This window comes from Chroicocephalus ridibundus, chromosome 6 (assembly GCF_963924245.1).
Source record: "Chroicocephalus ridibundus chromosome 6, bChrRid1.1, whole genome shotgun sequence".
NCBI lineage: Eukaryota > Metazoa > Chordata > Aves > Charadriiformes > Laridae > Chroicocephalus > Chroicocephalus ridibundus.
Window position 1 is genome coordinate 34,336,897 of NC_086289.1, and position 22,374 is coordinate 34,359,270.

Genomic DNA, 22,374 nt, shown 5'->3' on the forward strand with positions numbered 1-22,374 from the left:
TGCAGCGGGGCCTTCCCCGGGCAGCGGCCCTCACCCCCTCCCGCCTCGCCTCACCCCCCGCGGCGCTAAGATGGCGGCCGCCGGCGGTCCCACCGCCCCCCCACCTCCGCCAGCCCTGCTGGGAGCCGTAGTCCTCCTCCTCCTCCTCTCTCTCCTCCTCCCCCGGCCGCCGCCGCCGGCCCCCGCGGGGCCCTGTGGAGCGGCGGTGGCGGCGGATGGGCGGTCAGGACTACGATCCCCGTGATGCCCGGCGGGCGGCGGCGCCTGCGCGGCGGGGGCAGGGGGAGGAGGCGGAAGCGGCTGTGCCGGCACCGCCTGCCGCGGCCGGGCGCGGCGGGGCCGGGCCGGGCGCCGCCATGCCCCGGGACAACATGGCCTCCCTGATCCAGCGGGTGGCGCGGCAGGCGCGGATCACCTTCCGCAGCCCGGCGGGGCCGGCCTTCGGGGAGAACCTGCACCGGCTGCAGCAGCTGCTGGACGAGGTGCGCGCCGAGGACTTGCACTTGGCGCCGCGGGGGCCGTCGGCAGCGGCGGCGGCGGGCGGGGGTCTGCCGTGGTCCGGCGTGGTGCCTCCCGTCAGCTACATGCACATCTGCGAGACGGAGAGCTTCAGCATGGGGGTGTTCCTGCTGCGGAGCGGCGCCTGCATCCCGCTGCACGACCACCCGGGCATGAACGGCATGCTGAAGGTGCTCTACGGCACGCTGCGCATCGCCTGCATGGACACGCTGCCCCCCGCCGCCACCGCCGCCGCCCCGCCGCCCGCCGCCGCCGGCGGGCCCTGCCACCGCGCCCTGTTCCGCTCCCGCCAGCACTACACGCCGGCCTCCCCGCCTTGCCTCCTCTCGCCGCACACCGACAACCTCCACCAGATCGACGCCGTGGACGGGCCCGCCGCTTTCCTCGACATCCTGGCGCCGCCCTACGACCCCCAGCACGGCCGGGACTGTCACTACTACCGCCTGCTGGAGGGGCCGGCGGCCGGCGCCGAGCCCGCCGGGCTGCCGCGGGAGGTCTGGCTGATGGAGACCCCGCAGGCCGCCGACTTCTGGTGCGGGGGAGAGCCCTACCCCGGGCCCCGCGTCTGCCTCTGAGCCGGCGGCGGCCCGGGCCCGGTGGCGGCCGTTGGGACCGTTGGGACGGTTGGGACCGTTGGGCCGCCTGCCCGGGCGGCCTTCACCCCGGGCCCGCCTCACGGACCGGCCTGCCGGGGCCGCTGCGAGTCACGGACTACTTCTTCTCCTTCATCCCGCAGGCCTGCCCGGCTTTGTGAGTGGGGGGCAATAAAGCGGCGCCAGAGCGTGTTTTATTTCCTTTGGGCTGATGTGGAGGAGCGGCACGGATGAACTCCTGCTCAACGGAATGCCTGGGGAGGCGGGGGGGGGGAAGGAATCATCCAGCATCCTGTGTAAATAGTTCAGGGGCCGCGCGTCGGCGAGGGGGGACCGGGCCCCGGCAGGGAAAGCAAACGCAATAAGAATCGTGGCGGGGCACCCCGAGTTCCCCCGGCGGAGTGCGGCCACCAAGCCCGGTCTGGTGGCAAGCTCTGGGGACTCCGTCTCCAGAGCGGGTCTCCACAAGAGCTGTAACCCGCCAGCAAAAAACAGACCCAGAACAACTCCTGAGCCAGGACAGTGCTCCTCCGGGGATCCCCAGGGCTGGAGTTAAGGGAATTCCCACTCCAAAGGGACGCTGTCAGGTTCAGAATTACTTTTTAACAGTTATTTGAAGCGTTGCATATAACATCTCACTATTGCAACTGCGAATGACAGAGTACGTCTATGCATATTTCCTTCAGCTAGGAGAAGGAGACTAGTCAGCTGCTAATTAACCTCGCTTGGAACCTCTCACGCAGCAGTGGTGGAGGGTAGCGGAAACTGTGGGCATCTTAAGAGAAAAAAAACAACTATCCAGTGTTGTGTCGTGGAAGCTATTGTAGAAACATGACGTATTTGCAAACCCTATATCTCCAGCGACGCACATACCCTAGGTACAGATAAGATTTGACCTGATGTCTTCTCTTTAAAGTGCGGCCTGTGTTTTTATAAGGACAAGTGAACGCTTTGGGCTTTTGAAGCCCTGCGGTTTCCCTCTTTATACTATTTATAAAGACTGCTTTTTCATAAGGCTTTTAAATAAATGTAGCGTAGAAGACACACCATGAATTTCGCCTTGCTATGATGGAAGCGGTCTGGAGATGTGGTTTGTCCACGGCAGGGGATGTGATGGGATCTTTCTAACAAGGGAGAAGCCTTTCCTATAGGTGAAGTACTCCCGTCTGTTCTGCAGGGACTGGTCTCATGCCCAATCATCCTAACGCACACTTCGTACCACAACCCCAGGCCAGGGCAGCCTTGGCCCTCTTGGTCACCATGTGGGAATTTGAATAAGAAAACACGACTTACCATCTTCCTAAGTGATGTACCAACCTGCTCCAGAAACGGTTCCACAACTAGCTTTAATTTTTCTTTGTGTATTTATAAAAGCAGACTTGTTTTTCCTGTACAGTAGCTTGTATGTCTGAATTTTTAAATGATTCTGATATGGCATTGCTCTTTTTTTTTTCTTTTTTTTTTTCTGCGAAAGAACGAATGTGAAATACAGTCAGCATTATGCATGCACAGATTAGTTCTTTTGCAGGAAAAATTGGTGGAAATTATTTCAGGAGATTTTCCATTTATTCTTGCAGCACTTTAAAGCGTCTCATATTTCTGCAGCTGGCTTACCTGTTTTTCTTGGAATTCCCCTGCAGCTTAGCATTAGTTAATGTGCAACAATTCTCTATCGAACGTAGTCATTAACTATAACGCAATGCCTCCCTGTGTTACAGCCTGTTTCTGACTCTCTCCGATGCTAATGAAGACCATCATCCTTTTTCAGATGTCCACAAAGAAGAGAGTGTGGTGCATGCAAACAGCTGTACTGGAAAAACAAACTGTGACAGAGAGCATTTTTTATCTCGTCTGTTCTGTCCTCCCCTTAGGTCTTTCTGCTTGGTTTTTATTTTTTTTTTCTCCATGTGTAAAACCTAGTCGAGGTGTTCAATGGGATAGGACTTTAACGCATCTTTCCGTAGAGGACAGCACAGTCCCTTACACTGCGGAGCGCTGTTAAAAACTGTGGCAAAACCTTTTTCTTTTTTAATAAAGGAGTTAGCATCAAAGTATTAAAGCCAGGGAAAATAGCAAAGAAAACCTGAGATGCATTAAAGAAAAGCCTCTTTGTGTAACTTCTTGCTTACTCAGTAACTGAAACTTACTTCATGTGTTCTGGATATCTGTAAGCAGAAGGTTTAAGTCTGTAATGCCGTTCCTTCTCTCTGCAGTCTGGTTATTGTGGTTTCACAACAGCAAAATTACTGTTATTGCTGAATTATAGAATAAATACAAGATATCTCACCACTGACCAGTCCATATTTTCCTTCACAAGTACGACAGTCTCGAACCAAGTATGGTACAGAGCGGACGTTTTTTTGCCTAACAGTCCGAATGGTGCGACTGGCTTTTCTTTGAAAGGCGATGCTTAACACTGGGTTCTCGGCCCCAGTCTTCCACCAGCGCCCTGCAGACAAATCCAGGTACATGCGGTATGACCACTTTTGAAGCTGGCTGTTACTGTAAGGCAAAGGCAGGGGTTTGGGACTGCTCATACTGTTACACACAACGTCAGGTTCTCTCGTAGCTGCCTGCTAGTCATCGGCAGTTTCCTTAATTTGTCTCATTTACAATTTCTGTGTCGTTTATGTTGTTTTGCTTTTGGCTGGGGTTTTAATCTTGTAGCATGGCTGCAGACAGTAGTTTGGAGAGTGTGAGCGGAGCCTCAGATTGTGCACCTGGGTAGCTGAGATCCCAGTTTTGTTCACGACGCTCCGGCTGCGACCGAGCTTTCGTTATCCCAGGCCGTGGGATAGCTGAGATCCAGGCTGAGCGCACTGGATCCCTGTCCACCTCTCCATACCACAGCCCACCAAGGAGGCCGTGGCTCCCGTGAGGTTGCACTCCCGTGTGACATCCCTCCAGCAGCAGGCCATGATCTCTTTTGGGGGCCAAGAATACATGGGATCGGGTGGCGAAGCTGCCACCTGCCAAGTGATGTGGCAGGGGAGGCGAAGGCTTACTTGTGCTGCTAAGGTGGATGGCGAGGTGGTGAGCGTAGTGGCTCTGGAGCCGGCATCATTCTGCAACTTCTCCATCCTGCACGGACGAGTCTGTGCCTGGCTTTGGAAGCCTGTTTCACCCCTGATTCAAAACCCGGCACGTCGCTTCAGCTACAGCTCACCGCCTTTCACAAGGAAAGAGGGTCTGCTCCAAAAGCCAGGGCCAGTTCCAGGAGACGGGCAGCAGGGTGTTTTGGACAGCAAAGGCAGGTGCCACCGGGGCTTTGCGCCGCGGGACCCAGCAGCGGGAAAGGCAGAGGTCGAGAGCGGCTGGGGACGGGCTTTGCCCTGCTCCCCGCCATACTGGGCTGCGGCATTACCGGGGCGGTCGGTGCTGTGCGGTGCGGGCCGTACCGGGCAGCGCTGCGGCAGCCGGGTGAGCCCGCGGGGATGCGACGGCCCCGCACCGACGGCGGGACCCGAGGCGGGGCCAAGCCGGGATAACACCTTCAAAAACAACAGTCAAAACAGGTTAAAAAAAAAAAGGAAAAAAGCGCGATGTTGCGGCCAGATGGGTTCAGCAGCAAAAGGCCGGTTGTGCCGCGGGGGTGAGCGCCACCGCCCCCGGGCCCCCGCGGAGCACCCCGAGAGCGGCGGCGGTGCCGCCCGCGCCGCCGGGAGCCGCTTTCCCCCAGCGGCCGCCGTCGGGGCGGCGGTACCCGCTTTTCCGGAGCCCACTCGGGGAAGGTTGCCTGCGGGGCGGACCGTAACCGCGGAACAAAACAGAAAGTGACTCAAAAAAACCCACCCCGCTCCCCGGTTAATATTAGCGCCGTCTCCTGCCTCCGAGGGAAATCCCCGCGCCCGAGAGCGAGTGTTTGTACGCCGGGACCGGGGACGCCGGTTTTCCGCGCCGAGGCGGGGCGGTGCGGTGAGCCGAGCCCAGCGACTCCCGGACCGGGCTCCCCCCCAGCCTCCTGTCGCCGGGGACCGGAGCGGCCCGGGGACGGGCGGGAGGCACCCCCTCCCCCGGGCCGGGCCAGAGAACCTAAGGAAGTAAAGGTGTCGATTTAGCATAATTAAGAGATTTATTTGTCCTCTTTTATAAACGTTGTAAGCACCGACCCTACTGTCGAAAAGTTTATTTACAGAGTGGCCAGAAAGAAACCCTCGCTCCTTCCAGCTCCCGTTAGTGGTTGTGCATTATTCGTGTTATCTGCTGCGCGCCGGGTCCCGGCGGACAACGGGCGTCGGTTCCAGCCAGAGTATTTACATCCCGTCCCAAGTCCTACTACAAACGTAACACTTTTAAGTCACCAAAAAGAAAAAAACAAAACAAAACAAAAACAAAACAAAACCCCAAACCAGTGCGTACAAAAATATAGTCTCTAAAAAAAAAAATCCCAATATTAATAGGCAGAAATGTACAGCCATACTAAAACCAGGGAGGGAAAACTTTCCGGTCTCGGTGTCGCCGCTGTCGTCGGAGCGGATCGGTAAGGCACCCCCCCACATGCAGACAGGGGACCGGGCTCTACACCACACAAGGCACCAAGGACACCTCACCACGACGGCACTGCATGCATCCATCCATCCATCCATCCTTCCTCCCGCCGCAGCCCCTATGTACACCCGCCGGCCCGGCCCGGCCCGGCCCCCCCCGCTCCGGCCCGGGGGAGCCCCGCGGCGCCGCCGGGTGCTCACCGCGCCCCGCTCCGCGCCCCGCCGCGTTCGGCGGCGGCTCAGCGCTGGCTCCTGCGCGCCCCGCGCCCTCAGGGCGTCCGCGTCCGCGCCGCGCAGGGGGCCAGGGCGGCCGCGCCGCTCCCGCCGCCGGGCTGCGGGCACCCGCCGGTGGCGGCGGCCGCGGCGGCGGCGGCTCCTTTCCTCTCCTTCTGGCGCAGGTGGATCTTGGTGTGCCGCTTCCTCTCGTCGGAGCGGGCGAACTTCCTGCCGCAGAAGTCGCAGGCGAAGGGCTTCTCCCCGGTGTGCGTGCGGATGTGGGTGGTGAGGTGGTCGCTGCGGCTGAAGTTCCGCATGCAGATGCGGCACTGGAAGGGCTTGTGGCCCGTGTGGATGCGGATGTGCCGGGTGAGCTCGTCGGAGCGGGAGAAGCGGCGGTCGCAGCCCTCGGCGGGGCAGGGGTAGGGCCGCTCGTGGACCGGCGTCTTGCTGGGCCGGTTGGGGTACTTGCGGGGCCGCAGGATGGGCCGCAGCGGCAGGTGGTGCGGGCTGTAGGCGCCGGCGGGCAGCCGGGCGCCCGCGCCCTCGCCCCCGCCGCCGCCGCCGCCGGGAGCGGTGCCGGGGGCGGCGCCCGCCGTGGGCGCCCCCATGGTGAAGTTGCGGATGGTGGAGAGCGGCGTGAGGGGCGGCGGGACACGGAGCGAGTCGAGGGGGCAGGGGAAGGGCTTGCGGTCGGGGCCGGCGTGCAGCTCCCGCTGGCACTGGGGCGGCGGGAAGAAGCCGCCGTACTCGGGGATCATGGTGAAGAGCCCGCCGTCGGCCGCCGCCGCCTTCGGGGAGGGGTAGGAGGGCGGCGGGGGGAACGGCAGCGCCCCGCCGCCGGCGGCGGGCAGGAAGGCCGAGGAGGGGTCCTGCGGGTACAGGTCGCCGCAGCCCGAGTAGGGCGGCGGGGGCGGCGAGTAGAGGTGCTCCAGGTCGGCCGGCTGGCCCTGCGCCATGGTGCAGCCGAGGGCCCCGGCCAGCGGGTTGGGGGAGGCGGCGGAGGCGGCGGCGGTGGCCGAGGAGGAGGCGGAGGAGGCGGCGGAGGCGGCGGAGGAGGCGGCGGAGGAGGGCGTGCTGACCCCCTGCAGGATCCCCGCACTGACGATGTTGATGATGCCCTCGGGGTAGCAGCCGGCGCCGGGGTACTGCGGGTCGATGGAGAATTTGCCCATGTAGGTGAAGGTCTGATTGCGGGAGGCCGGGGCGTTGGGGGCGAAGCCGCCGCCGTAGGGCAGGTCCAGGGCCCGCTTGTCGCCCATGTCCACGTTGATCATGCCGTCTGGGGGGGCAAGCAGCCGGTCAGCCCTCCGCGCCGCGACCCGCCGGGCGGCCCGGCACCGGTCCCGGTCCCCGTCCCGGTGGCCGCCCGCCCCGGCGCGACGCGGGGCTGCGGCGCGCACATGTTGCGCTCCGGCTGCGGGGGCTCCGCACCGGCCCCAACTTTTCCCCCGAGCCGGGCGCGGGGGCAGAGCTGCCGCGGGGGGCGCCGGGGACCCCGGCCGGGCGGCGGGCGACCCGCTGGGGGGCTGCGGCTCCCCGTCCCAGTCCGCCCCCCGCCCGCCGCCCTCCGCCCCGCCGCCCTCCGCGGGCGGCCCGTCCCGCACCTGCGCGGGCTCCGCTTACCTCCTGCCACACCGCTCATCTGGTCAAACGGCCCCGCCAGGTCGGCATTGGGGAAGATCGCGACCGAAGTTGGCAGCGCGGCGGCGGAGATGTCATCGGCGGGGTAAATGCCCTCGGGGAGCTGGTGCACGAACCCGCCGAGGGTCACCGGGATCTTGTCCACCGCCTTGGCGGTCATCATGAGGGCAGCGGGGCGGCCGGGGGAGCGGCGCGCCCGGGGCGGGGAGGGGAGGGGAGAGGAGAGGAGAGAGAGGAGGGGGCGCTTCCCCCTGCCTCCCACTACCGGCGCGGGGGGACGGCGGGGAACCGGGGAGGCATGTGCGGGCGGGCGGCCGCCCCGTCGCGGCGGTGGGGTGCCCGCGGTGCCCCGGGAGAGCCGCGCTCCCGCCGCCGCTCGCGCTGGAGGACAAGTCTGGCGGTAAGTATTTATGGGGGCCCCCTGAATGCCCGGGACGTCACTGCCCATATAAGGACTGAGGAACGGGGCCCGGCGGTCACGTGGGCGCCCGCGTGCGGGACCCGCCGCCCCGAATTACCACCCCCCCCCCCCGCCGAACCCACCCCCCCCATCATCATCATCCCCCGCGGGGGCGGCCCCGACCCGCCCCGGCCCCGCTCGGCCCCCGCCGCGCCGGCAGCGCCCCGCCGCCGCCCAGGGGGGTATTCCGGTGGCGGGGCCCTTGTCCTAAAAAGGCGAGGATCCGGCCCCGCCCCGCCTGCCCTTTTTAGGGCTCGTTCCGGAAAATTTTCAAAAGCTTCGGAAAAGCGGAGAGGAGGTCCCGGGGCCGCCCCGCCGGACCCCGCTTCACTTTCTCAGCAGCCCGTAACCGCAAAGCGGCGGCGGGTCAGAAAACAGCCGCATTGACGGAATCCGGCTTCGCCTTTCTTCAAAAAAAAAAAAATATATATTAAAAATATTTTTTTTTTTTTCTGAATTACGGGTGGAAAGAGGCGCCCGAGCAAAGCAAGCGCGTCGATGCTTTTTTTGGAAAGTGTCTGATCTATATATACCGTCGCGAAAACGGAACTGCCCGTCCCGCCGTCGGTGGGTTGTTATTGTACCGACGGGCACAACCGGGGACGGGACGGGACGGGACGGGGGGGCGGCGGGGGAGCACTCCGGGACCCCCCCGTCCCGTCCCGTCCCGTCCTGTCCCCGCAGCTCCCATCCTGCTTCAACTCCCTATTATCTCTTCCATAAACCAGAGAGTGCTTAAATTCTAGCTGTTTTATTTTTTTTCCAAAGTACTAAAAATAACCTCCCTTGTGCCTCCCTTCCCAGGAGAAGCCAATCTTTCATATGCCGCTCCCAAGCTCAGAGCTTGCAAGCCCCTCCATCTTCTTGCCGATGAGGGTGTCAGATGTAATTATTTTTGAAAGCTGTATCCCATGCTACATTCGTGTCACTAATCTCATTACTTGGGAATATTTCATCTCGTGGCTGTTTATTCCCGCGTTTGGGAAAGCCGCTCTCACATATGGTCTGTAGCGTGCAAGGCCCTTTTTCAGTGGTCTGTGGAAAAAAACCCACCCCATTGACAACCCAAGCAGCAGCAAGACACAGCAACATGTGAGGGATGCTACAGAAGTGCGCTCCTGTTCCAAAGCGACAAGCCAGAGAATACATAGGAAGGCTAAAACCTCCTCGTTCTCATTTTTAACAGCAGATACCAATATTTACAGGTTTTAGTCCATTAGAGCATCTGTCACAGAAGTGTGGCATGCTCAGGTGTCCCTACGGCGCATGCACTTACCTCTGCCGCGTGTCCCAAACGCTGTCACAGGGCGTCTGTCTCCCCAGCCCATCTTTATCCATGCAACACCTCACACCCCAGCTGAGAAAGGCACTCTTAGCTCCTCCGGTTTTGTTTCACTGCTTTTAGTGATGCTCCCATGACTTGTGATGCTCAGGTCACTTTGGTGACTTGTCCAGTCACCGCAGGGCCCAGATGAGACACAGTGCCTGAAAAAATAAAAGTTTTAGGGGCATTTGTCATACCTGCTAAGGAATGGTAGGCATAAACCTAGATATTTTCCTTTATGGGTGATCAGGGAAGTGTGCACACTAATTGGTAAATATATAATACTTAGTTTTTATTTTAATGTAGATTTTGTCACCAGTCGTTGCTAGTACTTAATATACAGCCAATACAGTTGGCATCTGAGATTTAGTTGAAAGAAAGCTTGTGCTCAATTTCAGTAGGATTCTAGGTATTTTCATTTCAAAAACCCATCTTAATTTAAAAGTTAAATTGTGACAGAGAGACAGAGCGAGAGACAGGTTCTGGGAAATTTGACTGAGAAGTAGGAGCAATTGTATTGTACCTTTCCATTACAGCCGAGCTATAATTGGTGTAATCGCTACTATGAAAGAACAAAATATTGGAATCTGTTGTGCGGTGGGGCAAGTGACTTCACATGAATTTGAGAAACAGGTAACTCAGTACACTATCCTCCTTACTGCAAAATGTCACTGGTGTATCAGATACAGGTTTTAGGGATAGCCTACAACATCTTCCTGTATTGTTTGAAAATACCATGTGCCCGCTGATGACACGAAATCATAATGCACACAGGAGAAAGAACCACCAAGGTTTCACATCCCACCTTAGCCTCCCCACGTCTCAGTTCCATGTTTGAGTGTCATGTTCTTCATGGTGAGTGTCATGTTCTTTCACTACGGAGGATTCAATGCCTGACACGAATAAAAGTTAACGTACGTCCTGGCTAACTTCACCTAAGGAATACTACTAGTATTTTGTTGGTTAATTTTAAAAGCTTTCTCAAGAATGGGGTAAATTGTGCTGATTTCCAGCCTTTACCGGGACAATCAAGTCACTCCATGTCTCGCAATGGGAGCTTTGTCACAATGGCAGCAGGGTCTGGTGCAGGGCAAGATGGAAACATAGTTACTGCCTGGTCTTCAGGAAGATGCTGACAGATGAAACTCAAATGTTTCTCGTCCCTTTTCAGATATTCTTGCTCTAGTGCTTTGCATGTGCTTTGTGCCTTTGATCCCCATTTGGCTGATTATACCAGACTCCAAGGGTTACACCGTCCAACTCATGCTGACGTCAATGAGCCTTACATGCAAAAAATCCTACTGATTCCTGTGGTTCCTATAAACCACGTGGTTTCATATGACGGACAGATTGCTGGTGTAAAGTGCCAAAGCCCCGCTCACACCAAGAGAAGAGCTGCGCCTCGTACACGCATGACATGTCTGACTGGGTGTAGCACTGACTGAGGAGGGTTCAGAGCTGAAGGGCAGAACTTCTCTTTTATTCCCAGTTTCTTTGAAACCAGCCCCCTTTGGATTTATTGTATTTGCTCTTTTAACAAGGCGCTAGCTGACGCTGCACAGGGTATATTTTCCTGCAGTCATTCTCTACCACAAGTACCTGAGACAGGAGCCGTAGAGATAAAATTGTCCGTGCCTCCATACCTGAGCTTGAGAGTGTCTGAGGAAGAAAAGGCAGCTCATCATCCGGGGAGCTGGCAACACCATTTAACCAGCTTAACATCACACATTTGAGTCATCTCTCCAGGGGGTTACTATGCTTTTGTAGCAAAACTCGACTGACCTCACATGCTAACGGCAGCGATGCTAGTAGGCCTGCTTGGGAAACGCACCCTGCACTTCCACTGTGCGCCCCACTGCTTTCGGGAATGTTAAGGTGGCCCCAGCTCAGCAGGTGCCCTTGGGAGTGGGGGCTCAGCTGGCAGCAGGGACTTGTTCCTGGATAGGAGGTGAGCGAACCTGTCCTATGGCAACAGCAAGGGACATCTCTCTGAAGTCTGGGCTGCATTCACGTTGGGGCTGGTGGAGTTTTTTTAATGTTTTGCGTAAAAGACAAGTTCCTCTCTCCAAAGCCAGATTTCAGAGTTTCCTAAATTTGCCCCTTTTCACTAGGGGTAGAGAGGTTTGTCATGTCCTCACAGGAAGAAATGCTGGTTTATCATTACCTTTTGTTTTGCCAGGGGTGTCTGCTGGATTCCCAGGCTGCAGACAGAAGACACTTCCCTTAAATCTACCCTGACGCCCCTCACAGGCCTGATACAGGCTCTCAGCCAGTGCTGGCCAGTCACTGAAACCTGGTAGCCAGCCAGGGAAACGTGCCATAAACACGAACCTACAGAAAACAGCTGCCTGGCTGCTGGCATGCCAGGGGAAGGGGATGGTTAAAGAGTAGGGGAGAAGGCATCCCAGTCTGCCCTTAATTACAGTACCTTGATACCACAATCTGCGGTTTTCAGCCAAGGCTTGCTGTTGTCTTAGGATGAATGCCTGTAAATTTGAAATAAGTAAATGACTTTATTGTGAGGATTTGGCTCGGGAGAGCCTTAGCAGCATCCCGAAAGGTTGTTTAAATGTCAATAACATTTTCTAATTTGGGCTATAGGAATTAAACAAACCCGTGTGGAATCAGCAAGTTACTAGTTTTGAGTTTGTGCGGCTGTAAACAAGTACGTGTGACAGAGAAAACTTCCAGTCAAATAAAACCAACAGCAAACTCGTTTGCCTATTCTCGTTAGTAAACGCGCAGAACATTTCCTACCTATTCCCGCACACGGTTTCCAGCACACGTATGAAATCCGCAGTCCCACCTCTGCGCGCCCCTTCCCTTCCTCACCCGACGCGGCGGGGAAGGAGCTCCCGCAGGCGGCGGGAGGGGAGCGGGGAGCGTGTGCGGGCTCCACTGCCCCCTCCTGGGGGAAGGCGCTCCCGGGAGCCGGCGAGGACGCGGCAGCTGAGCAGAGCGCTCCGTGCTGCCGGTGTTTCACCGCATGACACCACCCCGAAAGCTTTACGTCGCAGGCGTGCTACCTACGGAGGGACCGAAGAGTAGCCCTGTTGAGTCACAGATGCCGGCCAGGGCAGCGGGGCTGCCTTATGGCTGTCCCCACTGGCTGTGACCCCCGTAGCCCCAAAAGTGTCAAGACGGAGACCACATAGCCCACGGGGGTGGCTGGGAGCAAGCCACAAAGGGGCATCCCTGCTGAAAGGCTAAAATATCAGCTCTGCGTGATGCTTGCTGGGGGGGGAGGGGGCGGGGGGGGAGAGAAGTTGCTTCTCATAACAGGGAAAATAACTCAGATGCACATATCATTCATGAGACAAGACTTGCAAAATAATGATGACTTTGTTTCTGAGTAGCAATAGGCTGACTGCTAAGCTCTACTTTCCAGTCCTTTCTTCTGAAACTAGTTTCACTTACCCTTGTATTTCCTGCTCTAACGCGCCTCCTGTGCTTTGCATAAATACCGCCTTGACCCGTGGCTGCACTGGCCTTTGGTCCAGAGAGACACTAATCGAGCACATCCCTTAACAATGCAAGTGGCCTTCTTCAGTGAAAGACTGAAATAAAAGAAGTATAGCAAGTGTCACATTTTCAGTTCTCCTGTTGGTCCCATTACCTAGTGTTTGAGTACTTAGAAAACTTGTCAGAAGGCTTTCTGTACATACTCAGTTTATAGGAAACAGCGCCTTCAGACATGGGTACAGCTATTTATCTTCAGCTGGGGAGTAAGGTCATGTATGGCATCTCTTTTCAGCAGAGTAGGAGGGAAAGCAAAACTCCGGCACCATTTTCCAAGCAGTCTTCTGAGAAGAGGAGCAGAAGAGCTCTGTGGGGTGTTTCTCAGAAACTTCCCACCCCTCCAGGGAAGCTGGAGCCATTTACAGGGTTTCTAGATTGCCAAGGACTTGTTTGCGTTTGCCCTGTCTATGTGCCACTTCCCAGAACCTGTTTCCATTTATGTCTCATTTCTCTGTGCTTTGGTCTTAAACCAGTCTGCCTTGAGCCTTGAAAACCCTCAGCTCTTTGCTCTGGGTAAGTCAGTCTGAGCGTGGTTCTGGCTTTTCCTTAGTTTTTGCCATCATTTATTTTCTGCTCCCAAGGGCACGTCTACATGCTCCAGTTCATCCTGACTGTGAACTCCTGAGGAGAAGGGTGTTCAGGTTCATTTTCAGAAAAGTTACCCAATGCATGGCTTTCTGTCAGGAACTGCCAGCAAAGTTTATTGGAGCAGAGATTTAAAAAAAAAAAAAAACAAAAAATCCCAGAAGAGATTAAAATAAGCAACATGTTTTGCTTTAAAATTTCTAGGGCCAGATCTTCAAGCAGTGTAAATTAGCATAAGTTTTCTGATGCTATAACCCCTACAATCTGAGTGAAAGTCAAAATTGGGCATGATTTTATTTAAGGTTTGTTTACTTTTCAAGGCTAAAACTCAAACGTCTCCTGAGGGTGGGCACGGTCCTTTTTGTTCTTTATTTGGGCCGCTTCCACCTGTTTGCAGGAGTTTGTATCTACCTTTGATTTGTTTTCTCTGCTGCAATGTATTGTCCATGTTCTTTCATCTCCCCTCTCATTCATTTCTCTCTCTTTACTCTCTATTGTCCAACCTTTTCAGTACTCTTTTCTCTCTTCCCCCTCCTGCCTTTCCTCTTCCTTGGTAGTTCCTTTTCCTTCCCCCTTATCTCAGCAATTGCTGCCAACAGCTATATTTGGAATAGAGTGGGAACAAGCTATTCTTGTGACTTTACTTTGAAATAACTGAGAGGAGCAGATGATTTTCTTTGAACAAATAGAGGATACATCGAGGAGAAAGCAAGCTGGTAGAGTCAAAATGACATTGTTAGGGAATACCTGCCCGGCAGGTTCGTCTTTCCCAACTCTCATGATGACTTAACCAGCTGTTAGTTCTTGTTTGCTCTGTTTTAGCGTCGAATCCTCCTTTTGTGCAAAATCCCTCTCTCCAGGTTAGTAACTCGAGGCCCTAACAAGGCCTAGCTCATCACCACAATGTCTGGGCACTCACACATGACTGTCACCTAAAATCTCAGATGCCAGAATTAGCTGAAACAGGATATATACTTAACACTTGAACTCAATGCTGTTGTATCTTCTGGTGTAGTCACAGGATACTGTAATAGAGTCCCACTTGTCTGGGCTAGCACAGAAATATGCTGGGAGGAACGATTTCCTATCGAGCAACATGATTTCTCCATGTCCTCTCACATTAACTCCTTCTCATCACCACCTGTTCCTCATCACCCCTGCCATTTACACTGCTGTAAGCAATAACATTAACAAAGCTGGCGAGAAACAGAGCTATACGAGCAGGACAGCGCAGAACGTATTTTCCCCTATCCCCCATATTTGTGTTTATACGATTAACTCCCACATTGGCAAACCAAACAAGAAATGAGGCCAAATGAGAAATTCAGCATCACGGCTTAGCATTTTGTGCCTGTGCCAGAAGAAGACCCAAGTCTATTTGTCTGCTCCCAAGTGAAGCCAGTTCTATTAAAGCCATACTGCTGTACATGTGTTTGTGCATGAAACCGCTTCATACAGGGAAAGAGACATGAAATTACATGCAGAAAGATGCAGGGACGAGATCTTTCCTTACAAGTTAAACGTTCAAAGGAGGTATGGCTGCTAAATGTTAGATGAGAAGCTGGAAGGAAATGATTCTGCCATCCATCGATGACTTTCTGGGATTTTATAAACCAGCTAACACAAATGGTCATGCTGACATGGGGCTTCCACAGTTCTCTCTGCAATAATTGTTAGTATGTTCAGTTTGCCAACAGAATACGTCAATACCAATACCTTAGGAGGGTGAGGCTGGGAGTTCTAATGTTCTATCAGACCATCTAATAGAAAACCAGATCATTCTTCAAGCAAACAGTCTCTTTTCCATGTCAATACTACTACTACTGCCACCATGGTGCAGATCTCAAACGTGCCCTACCAAACAGAGGCTAAGCAAAGGGGAAAAGGAATGATCCAGGCTAAGAAGTGACATTTACTTTCAGCACTACCACTAATCCCCGACAGAGACTGCCAAGTGTCTCTTTGGGCTTCTGTCCCTTCAAACTGAGTGAGCATGAGGGAATTTGGTGTATGCTGCTGCTGTAACAATATAATAACATTTCATACTGAATTAAACGCAAATGCAATGGCCAAGCATATTGCATTGTTATTTGCAATTTTGTACTGCCATAGAAAGCAAATATATTTTACTTATGTGTTCCCAACCTCATGTCAACAGACAAAAGAACTTGGATGTCTTTGGAGAACACTGTTAAATCCATGGTGAACTCAGAAAGGATTTAGCCCTCCCCTGTTACCTCTCATCCCCTGTTCCATCCCCACCACACCGGCAGCTTGCAGCTTTCCTCTCAGCCTCCTCGACTCCACGTGCTCAGTACAGCTGAATAACACAACTGCAAAGAGCATCTGAAAAATAATCTTTAGGTTCAAGGCTCCCAGGGCATTATACGGGGCACAGATCTGGGCCAACCTGCTGAAGAGGGAGCTAGCCTACAGCTGTATGGCCAGTAGATCAAGAGAAGTGATTCTCCCCCTCTACTCTGCTCTCGTGAGACCCCACCTGGAGTACTGTGTCCAGCTCTGGAGCCCCCAACAGAAGAAGGACATAGACCTATTGAAGCAGGTCCAGAGGAGGGCCACGAAGATGATCAGGGGGCTGGAGCACCTCTGCTATGAAGACAGGCTGAGAGAGTTGGGGTTGTTCAGCCTGGAGAAGAGAAGGCTCCAGGGAGACCTTATAGCGGCCTTCCAGTACCTGAAGGGGGCCTACAAGAAAGCTGGGGAGGGGCTGTTTGCAAGGGCATGTAGCGATAGGACGAGGGGCAATGGCTTTAAACTAGACCAGGGCAGGTCTAGATTAGACATTAGGAAGAAGTTCTTTACAATGAGGGTGGTGAGACACTGGAACAAGTTGCTCAGAGAGGCGGTGGAGGCCCCATCCCTGGAGACGTTCAAGGCCAGGCTTGATGAGGCTCTGAGCAACCTGATCTAGTTGAAGATGTCCCTGCTTACTGCAGGGGGGTTGGACTAGATGACCTTTAAAGGTACCTTCCAACCCAACAAATTCTATGATTCTATGATTAAACCGAGTCAGCACTCACTGGCCCAGGGACCAGAAACTTCTTCCTGGACTCTCAGGAGTGCCTTTGTTTTTAATATTGGCAGATACAGACACGACTAAGGCTTGGTTGCATCTAAACTGAAATGAAACCCCACCAAGTTTTGCAAAGTAGTCTTTCCCCAACCTCCTTGGATGGGACCAGCTGAGAAGATGAGAACTTTCTGAGCCTTTCTACCACCACTTAGAATGGAGGGAATTTTTATACCCAGAGTTAAGAGTCCTTGCCCACGGTGTGAGACATGCTGGATTCATCCCTCTTTTCTGCCTAAATGCAGCTGAGCATCTCTTCCACCTTGTAGGATGGTGCCCAAAACCATGTTTCAGAGTCACTCTGGGGCCTGGTTGTGTCTCTCTGACGCAGACTTTGAGCTTCATGTGAAGTGAGCCAGCTGAACTGGCTCTGCAGCAGAGGTCAGGGTACCTGCCTGGAGAAAAGCCAAGATCCAGTTGGAAGATGCAGCTGCTGTCCCAATTTCCACACTCTAGCTTCGAGCAGATCACGAGGAGCTGACAGGCCATGCATCTGGAGGAGGGTTAATGAGAAAACTTTAAGTATCAATTTGCAGTTACAACCACAAAGTGCAAGTGTTTTCCAGGCATCCGAGGAGGGACAATTGCTGTTTCCATAACCCATAAAGGACATGGGAAGAAAAGGTGTGAAGAAAGAGCAGCACCAAACAGAAGATGTTTTTCACTTTTATCCACAAGAAATAGCAAAGAACAGGAAGTATTCAACCCTTGAGGTACAATGGATGGTCCTTAAAGCTAGGCTGAATAATTATCGTATCATAAACCCTGTCCTGTGATTCCGCTTGTGCTGGAGCATAACTGAAACCACGGTGTCTGCAGCATGCCCAGAGAGGCTGACCAGGGCTGCCACGGACTTTGCAGGCTTTCTGATAAGCACACTTATTGTAACATGATTTAAAGTTGACAACATGTCTAAAAACACACACAATGTCAGAGAAGGAATGAAATGTTGCTTCCCTCTCTCCCCCCCAACCTCATTACAGGCTAAGGAAAAATAATGTATGGAGAATAATACTTCACCATCTAAAGAGTTTTTCTGGTTTCTAAATCTAGTGAAGAGTCATTGTATATTTTGACAGAAAAATGAATCAAAATAATAAAGTGAATACAAAATTATATTGCTGTCAATAATTTAATTTACACAAAATAGCACTGTGACATGGTAATTGTTATATATGATGCAGCATTCAGTATAATATTTGGAGAATGCATTATAGAAAGTCAACATTTAACTACTAAAATCAACTTACATAATCAAAGCTGTCAGGGAATCTTTACAGTTTTATATTAATTTGAATGTAATTTACTATAGAGGTGTCATTCTTAGAGGTGCTTACAATAGTTAATGATCTCTGCATTTCCATTATAAAATCCTATTTTCAAAGGTTTATAACTTGGTCTTAAGAACTCTCAGCCCTCCAGCACATTTTCCTTTTCCTTACAAAAACTATGTTAGACATTTTAAACTTTTCTCTCAGAGCAGAAAGTGTGGCTACTTTCAAAATTAATTTTCAGGGTTTGCTAATTTGCTGCTTGTTACCCAGGGATTTCAGAAAAAGAAAGGTTCTTCACAGTGGAAGACATTACAGTTATGTTCTCTTCTTCCACTTTCCTGAGTATTTTTTACCCCTCAGACTATTTTTCTTGCTGAAGTGTCTAAGTATCTTCTGATATCGCATCCAAACCTTCTCTGCAGTGTTCCTTCTCTCCTTCCTATGCTGCTGCCATCAAGCTTTTTTCCAGGTCCTCTTCTTACCACAGGTCCACACTTACCTTGGCAATTGCAACTTCCACCGCATCCATAGGTTAATAGGCTCTTTTTGCCCCTTTTTTCAAGCTGCAGCCCTAATTCACTTTTCCAACTCATTAGAAGTCCAACAATTAGTTTTGCTCTAGCAAGCACATTTCTCTCCCTGATCTTACACGCTTGATTCATATCAAACATTACCCATCAACCCACCCAGACCTGCTCTGTTGGTTGTTTGGTGATTTTCAGTTTACCAGCCACAGGAACCACACAGCCCTGAGGCACTAAAGCCGTTCCCCCCCACCCCAGGCTTTCTGCCCAGGAGGTAGGACACTGCAAACCAATTGTGCACAAACAAACTGTTACAGATCATTTCCAAAACCAGAATTTGAAAGGCAAATTGTCAACACAAAGCTATTATCTGTAATAAAAGCAAAGCCAATAATTACCCCGTCTGCTTTGGTAGACCTGCTCCAGTACATGGATCTTCTTCTCCCAAAACCTGCTCAGATTCACTTTTTTCATCCATGTCAGTTAAGCGTCATTTTGGAGCCCCTAGCTTTCTGTAACCTCAGTGTTACTAGACCAGACATGTTTGAGCCAACAAGCACAACTGTATCCAAAATCTAAATCATCCCTACAATGTAAACATCTAGATTTACATGGAAGTAGTTTTGTCACTTGTCCAGGATCTCTTTCTTTTTTTTCAATGCAAGAAGAAGGGCTTTTTAAAGGATTTGTGATGCTCTATTCTAGCCATTCTGTGGCCAATTTTGTCCAGTGCCCACACTTAGCCAAGGCACTTCCTTCCCTTTTTCCATCATTGATATTTTCCTTGTTTGAAAAAAATGAATGTGTTACTTTCTAATAATTCAATGATGTCACAAATAAGATGGGAATCTCCTTTCCCTTATGCATACTGAGAACAGATCTGTAGTTTCGGACAAAAAAAAAAATCTGTTGCTTACATATCACATTACTGGAGCTGGAAAGAAAAACTATTTCACAGGCATGATGTTTTGATGATGGATTTGATTCAAGAAAAACGTGGTCATATTTAGACTGGATAGAACTGGTGACTGACTCAGCGAGATGGCTTAACTCTGTAACTAAGGCAGATAACAATGAGAAAGACAACACTGGGAGTATTCTGTTTGATCCTTCAGATTCACAATTTAGTGGTACAAAGGAACTCTAGAAATCACTGTTTTTTTTCCCAGTGGATATTCGTCTGGACACAAGCAGGATGTATGTCTGGATAAGTTATATTCTATAGACGCATTTGACACACTTCAGATCCTTATGCTGGTTTTGGAAAAAAATACTAAAAGACTGGCTGTAGCAAGGACTACTAGCTGAAAGTTTCCGGATGTTACTTCATTGTTCTGTGCATTGAGAAAACAGAACTAGACGATAAAACTTTAAAATTGTCAGAGAAGTCAGGGACTGTATGGATCTCTTCTCCCACAGAACGAATGGGACCTGCCAGGCACGGGACCTCAGAGGATGTTCTTCCAGACTGGATGACGATTGTTGCATTTTCACTGTCCCTCACAGAAAAATATACCGGACCGGTTTATCTCCATTCAATAATTTTACTCCTTGAATCTCAATGAAGAGGTTTTCCTCTGATGTAGGTAGTGCTGCCCGCTCTCCCAAGGTTGACGCCCACTTCATTCAAATATTCCTAGTGCAGCAGGGATGTTAGTGGCTACTGGCTCGCAGCCAACATCCCACACATTTCCTCCGCAGCAAAAATGCTTTAATTCTGACCCACTGCCTTTCAAGTAGATAGTGAAAAAGAATCAGTCACAAAGAGCTTTGCTTTTATCTGTATTTCTCCTTCAGAAAGATCTGAAAAAAACATCAGACATTGTCCTTTTTTTTTTTTTTTTTTTCTTTTTCAAGGTCCACAGTCAGCAAGGGTGAGGTTTGGTGCTGCTGTTAGAGCTTGAGCCCAAAAAGAAGCTGAAGGCATTCAGAAGGTGGTGCTTACAGATTTGGGTAAAGGGAGTCTGCAAGCAGCGTCACTGCGGAGGGGGTGGACCATGTTGCCTGCCATTGTGCCAGCGGACGCATCCAGTGCCTCTCCCACTCAGCAGTTCTTCTGCACTATTCCTTCCTGATCAGTTCAGCCATCACCTACTGCAGGAGCTTGTGTTTTTCAGGCAGGCACTGAAAAAAGATCAGAAGAGACAGTAACTTTTGATTACCAGCTGAAGTTTTCCACCCTCAGCACAGATATGAGGAACACCGCTGATGTTACCTGATAACTGCGGGACAGCATGTTCCAAGCCCAGCATCTGAATGGCCAAGAAGAAAATGTACACGCATACAAAGCGGGCATGTTACAAGCCTGGCACAGCCACCACTAATCGATTTGAGTTGTTGACAAATTATGCAACACAAATGTATTCTTACAGCCACAAAAGCCAAACACATACACGGTTTCAAGACCACTGCATGGAAAAAAGGGCGTAGTGAAACAAAGCTGTCCATTTCATAACTCCATTGCACACAACCCTAAGGGAAGATAGCACAGACAAACAGGTCTTATATTTGTTAATCTAGGCAAGCAGAGGTGAGGAGAGGTACAGTGATGTTCACAGGGGAATGTGGAGCCCAGGATTACAGTCTGATATACTAGGAGGGTTAGAATCAGAAGCCAGAGAGAAGAAAAGGGTTGGCAAACCATTTAGTTGATTCCCAATGGTGCTGTCAGGATGAAAGAAAGATAAACTACCCGCCAAGTCAACAAGTTATGCAGTCAGAAATAATAGAGGGAAGAGGTTAAGAAATAAATATAAATCAAAAAAGTATAGGGAAAGAAAACCCCAAAGACAATAACAATCTGGGAAAAACCACCAAGTGTAAAGTAGATGGCAAAATCTTGTGATACAGGTGGAAAGATAGCCTGCTTCATTCAGCAGAACAAGAAAGTCTGGATGACTTGAAATAAGAAAGATAATGAAAATGGAAAGAAATGAACTAATTAAAGAAAACATTACGCTGATCTTGCATAAATAAAGTTTCAAAGATTGCACACATGCTAATCCAAAGAGCAGGATGGCTAGAAGTTTGGAGACAATTAAAAAATTTCACTTCTTGATATCAGGGATAAAGGTAGAATTTGAATGGAGATTAGATGTATTTGGTACTGCTCCTGCTGATTATGATCTTGGAAAAATCACGTGGAAACCTATGTTGCAATATACTGGATTTAAGGAGAATTGCAAAATGTACAGGTGAACTCAAGGAACAAAACTAAAATAGTAAGAAGAACATAGGTTAAAGTAGAAGCTGCAGAAAACTGACAGCAGGAATGATTTCAGAAAAAAAAAAAAGAGGATAGGTAAATTGGATAAAACAGAGGAAAAGGCTGGCACCCATCATTGCCATGACACTTGCATTACATCTCACTTCCAAGTGCAGACTCCAATTTGGGAGAAGGCAAGAAGCAGAATATTCTCTTTATAGGGGAAAAAAAAGGCTTCTTTCTTTTGCAAGTTCCTGTGTCAGTAGCCATTTTATGGGGCTGCCAATCATGGCAAATCAACTGAAAAGCCAGATCATTTTCTAAAGCATCTACCTTCCTAGAGAAAGATTTTAAAGTTGACTGTGTACAATCCAGCTGCTGCTTTTAATCTTTCCCTGACAACAGTAGTTGTTTTATTACTTTGACAGTCATTTTTAGCCCATGAATAGTACCACAGTCCTTGTAAGATAGGAAAATTCTTTTGATCTACAATTTCATAAGGTTTAGCAATGGACAAAGGATTTTTCCGGTATACTTGATCACACACTTGCTGAAGTTTAGGCTTAGAGCCAATAAAAAGGCACTGAGCTACTCATTTGGAGAAACACAAAAATCCTTTTTGATGAATAATGACTGCTAGAAAAAAAAAATATTATAAAAATCCTACCTAGTAATAGAAAATTACAAACAAGATTACTCCTGAAATAACTTTGATATGTTGCCAAAATCACTTTTAACTTTCACACTGCTTTCATATAGGATGATCTAGAGGACAGAAAATATGGATGCAGGATAAGCATTGTGTATAAACACAAAAAAGGAAGGCATTTCAAGCTGCCTGTAATAACTAAGAGAAAATGGGAGAAGACTCAGGCAGACACAGAGCAGTTTCCCAGCATAATGGCTTGTTCTATTTGCTCTGCAAATAAAACC

At 51.2% G+C, this 22,374-nt stretch overlaps 2 protein-coding genes and 2 long non-coding RNA genes across 24 annotated transcripts in view; 1 reads left to right on the forward strand and 3 right to left on the reverse strand.

The window, feature by feature from the left end:
* The window catches only part of LOC134517972 (uncharacterized), a 132,512-nt gene extending 132,271 nt beyond the window's left edge, over positions 1-241 (reverse strand). For all 20 annotated transcript variants that reach the window (XR_010071783.1, XR_010071788.1, XR_010071793.1 and 17 more), the window contains exon 1: positions 105-241. This is a non-coding gene — a long non-coding RNA (uncharacterized LOC134517972). The remainder of the gene's footprint in view (positions 1-104) is intronic.
* A 35-nt stretch (positions 242-276) lies between these two features.
* On the forward strand, positions 277-3,398 carry ADO (2-aminoethanethiol dioxygenase). The gene has a single exon (XM_063340082.1). It carries the CDS (start codon positions 357-359, stop codon positions 1,092-1,094), a length of 738 nt encoding a protein of 245 aa, XP_063196152.1. The 5' UTR covers positions 277-356; the 3' UTR covers positions 1,095-3,398.
* A 1,767-nt stretch (positions 3,399-5,165) lies between these two features.
* EGR2 (early growth response 2) lies at positions 5,166-7,977 on the reverse strand. The gene is made up of 2 exons (XM_063340081.1): positions 7,442-7,977; positions 5,166-7,097 (listed from the first exon to the last, which is right to left on the reverse strand). The coding sequence occupies exons 1-2, from the start codon at positions 7,905-7,907 to the stop codon at positions 5,869-5,871; spliced, it is 1,695 nt and encodes a 564-aa protein (XP_063196151.1). The 5' UTR covers positions 7,908-7,977; the 3' UTR covers positions 5,166-5,868.
* Positions 7,978-20,047: 12,070 nt separating this feature from the next.
* Positions 20,048-22,374, reverse strand: part of LOC134517273 (uncharacterized) — a 62,982-nt gene continuing 60,655 nt past the window's right edge. For both annotated transcript variants that reach the window (XR_010071573.1, XR_010071574.1), the window contains one exon: positions 20,048-20,360. This is a non-coding gene — a long non-coding RNA (uncharacterized LOC134517273). The remainder of the gene's footprint in view (positions 20,361-22,374) is intronic.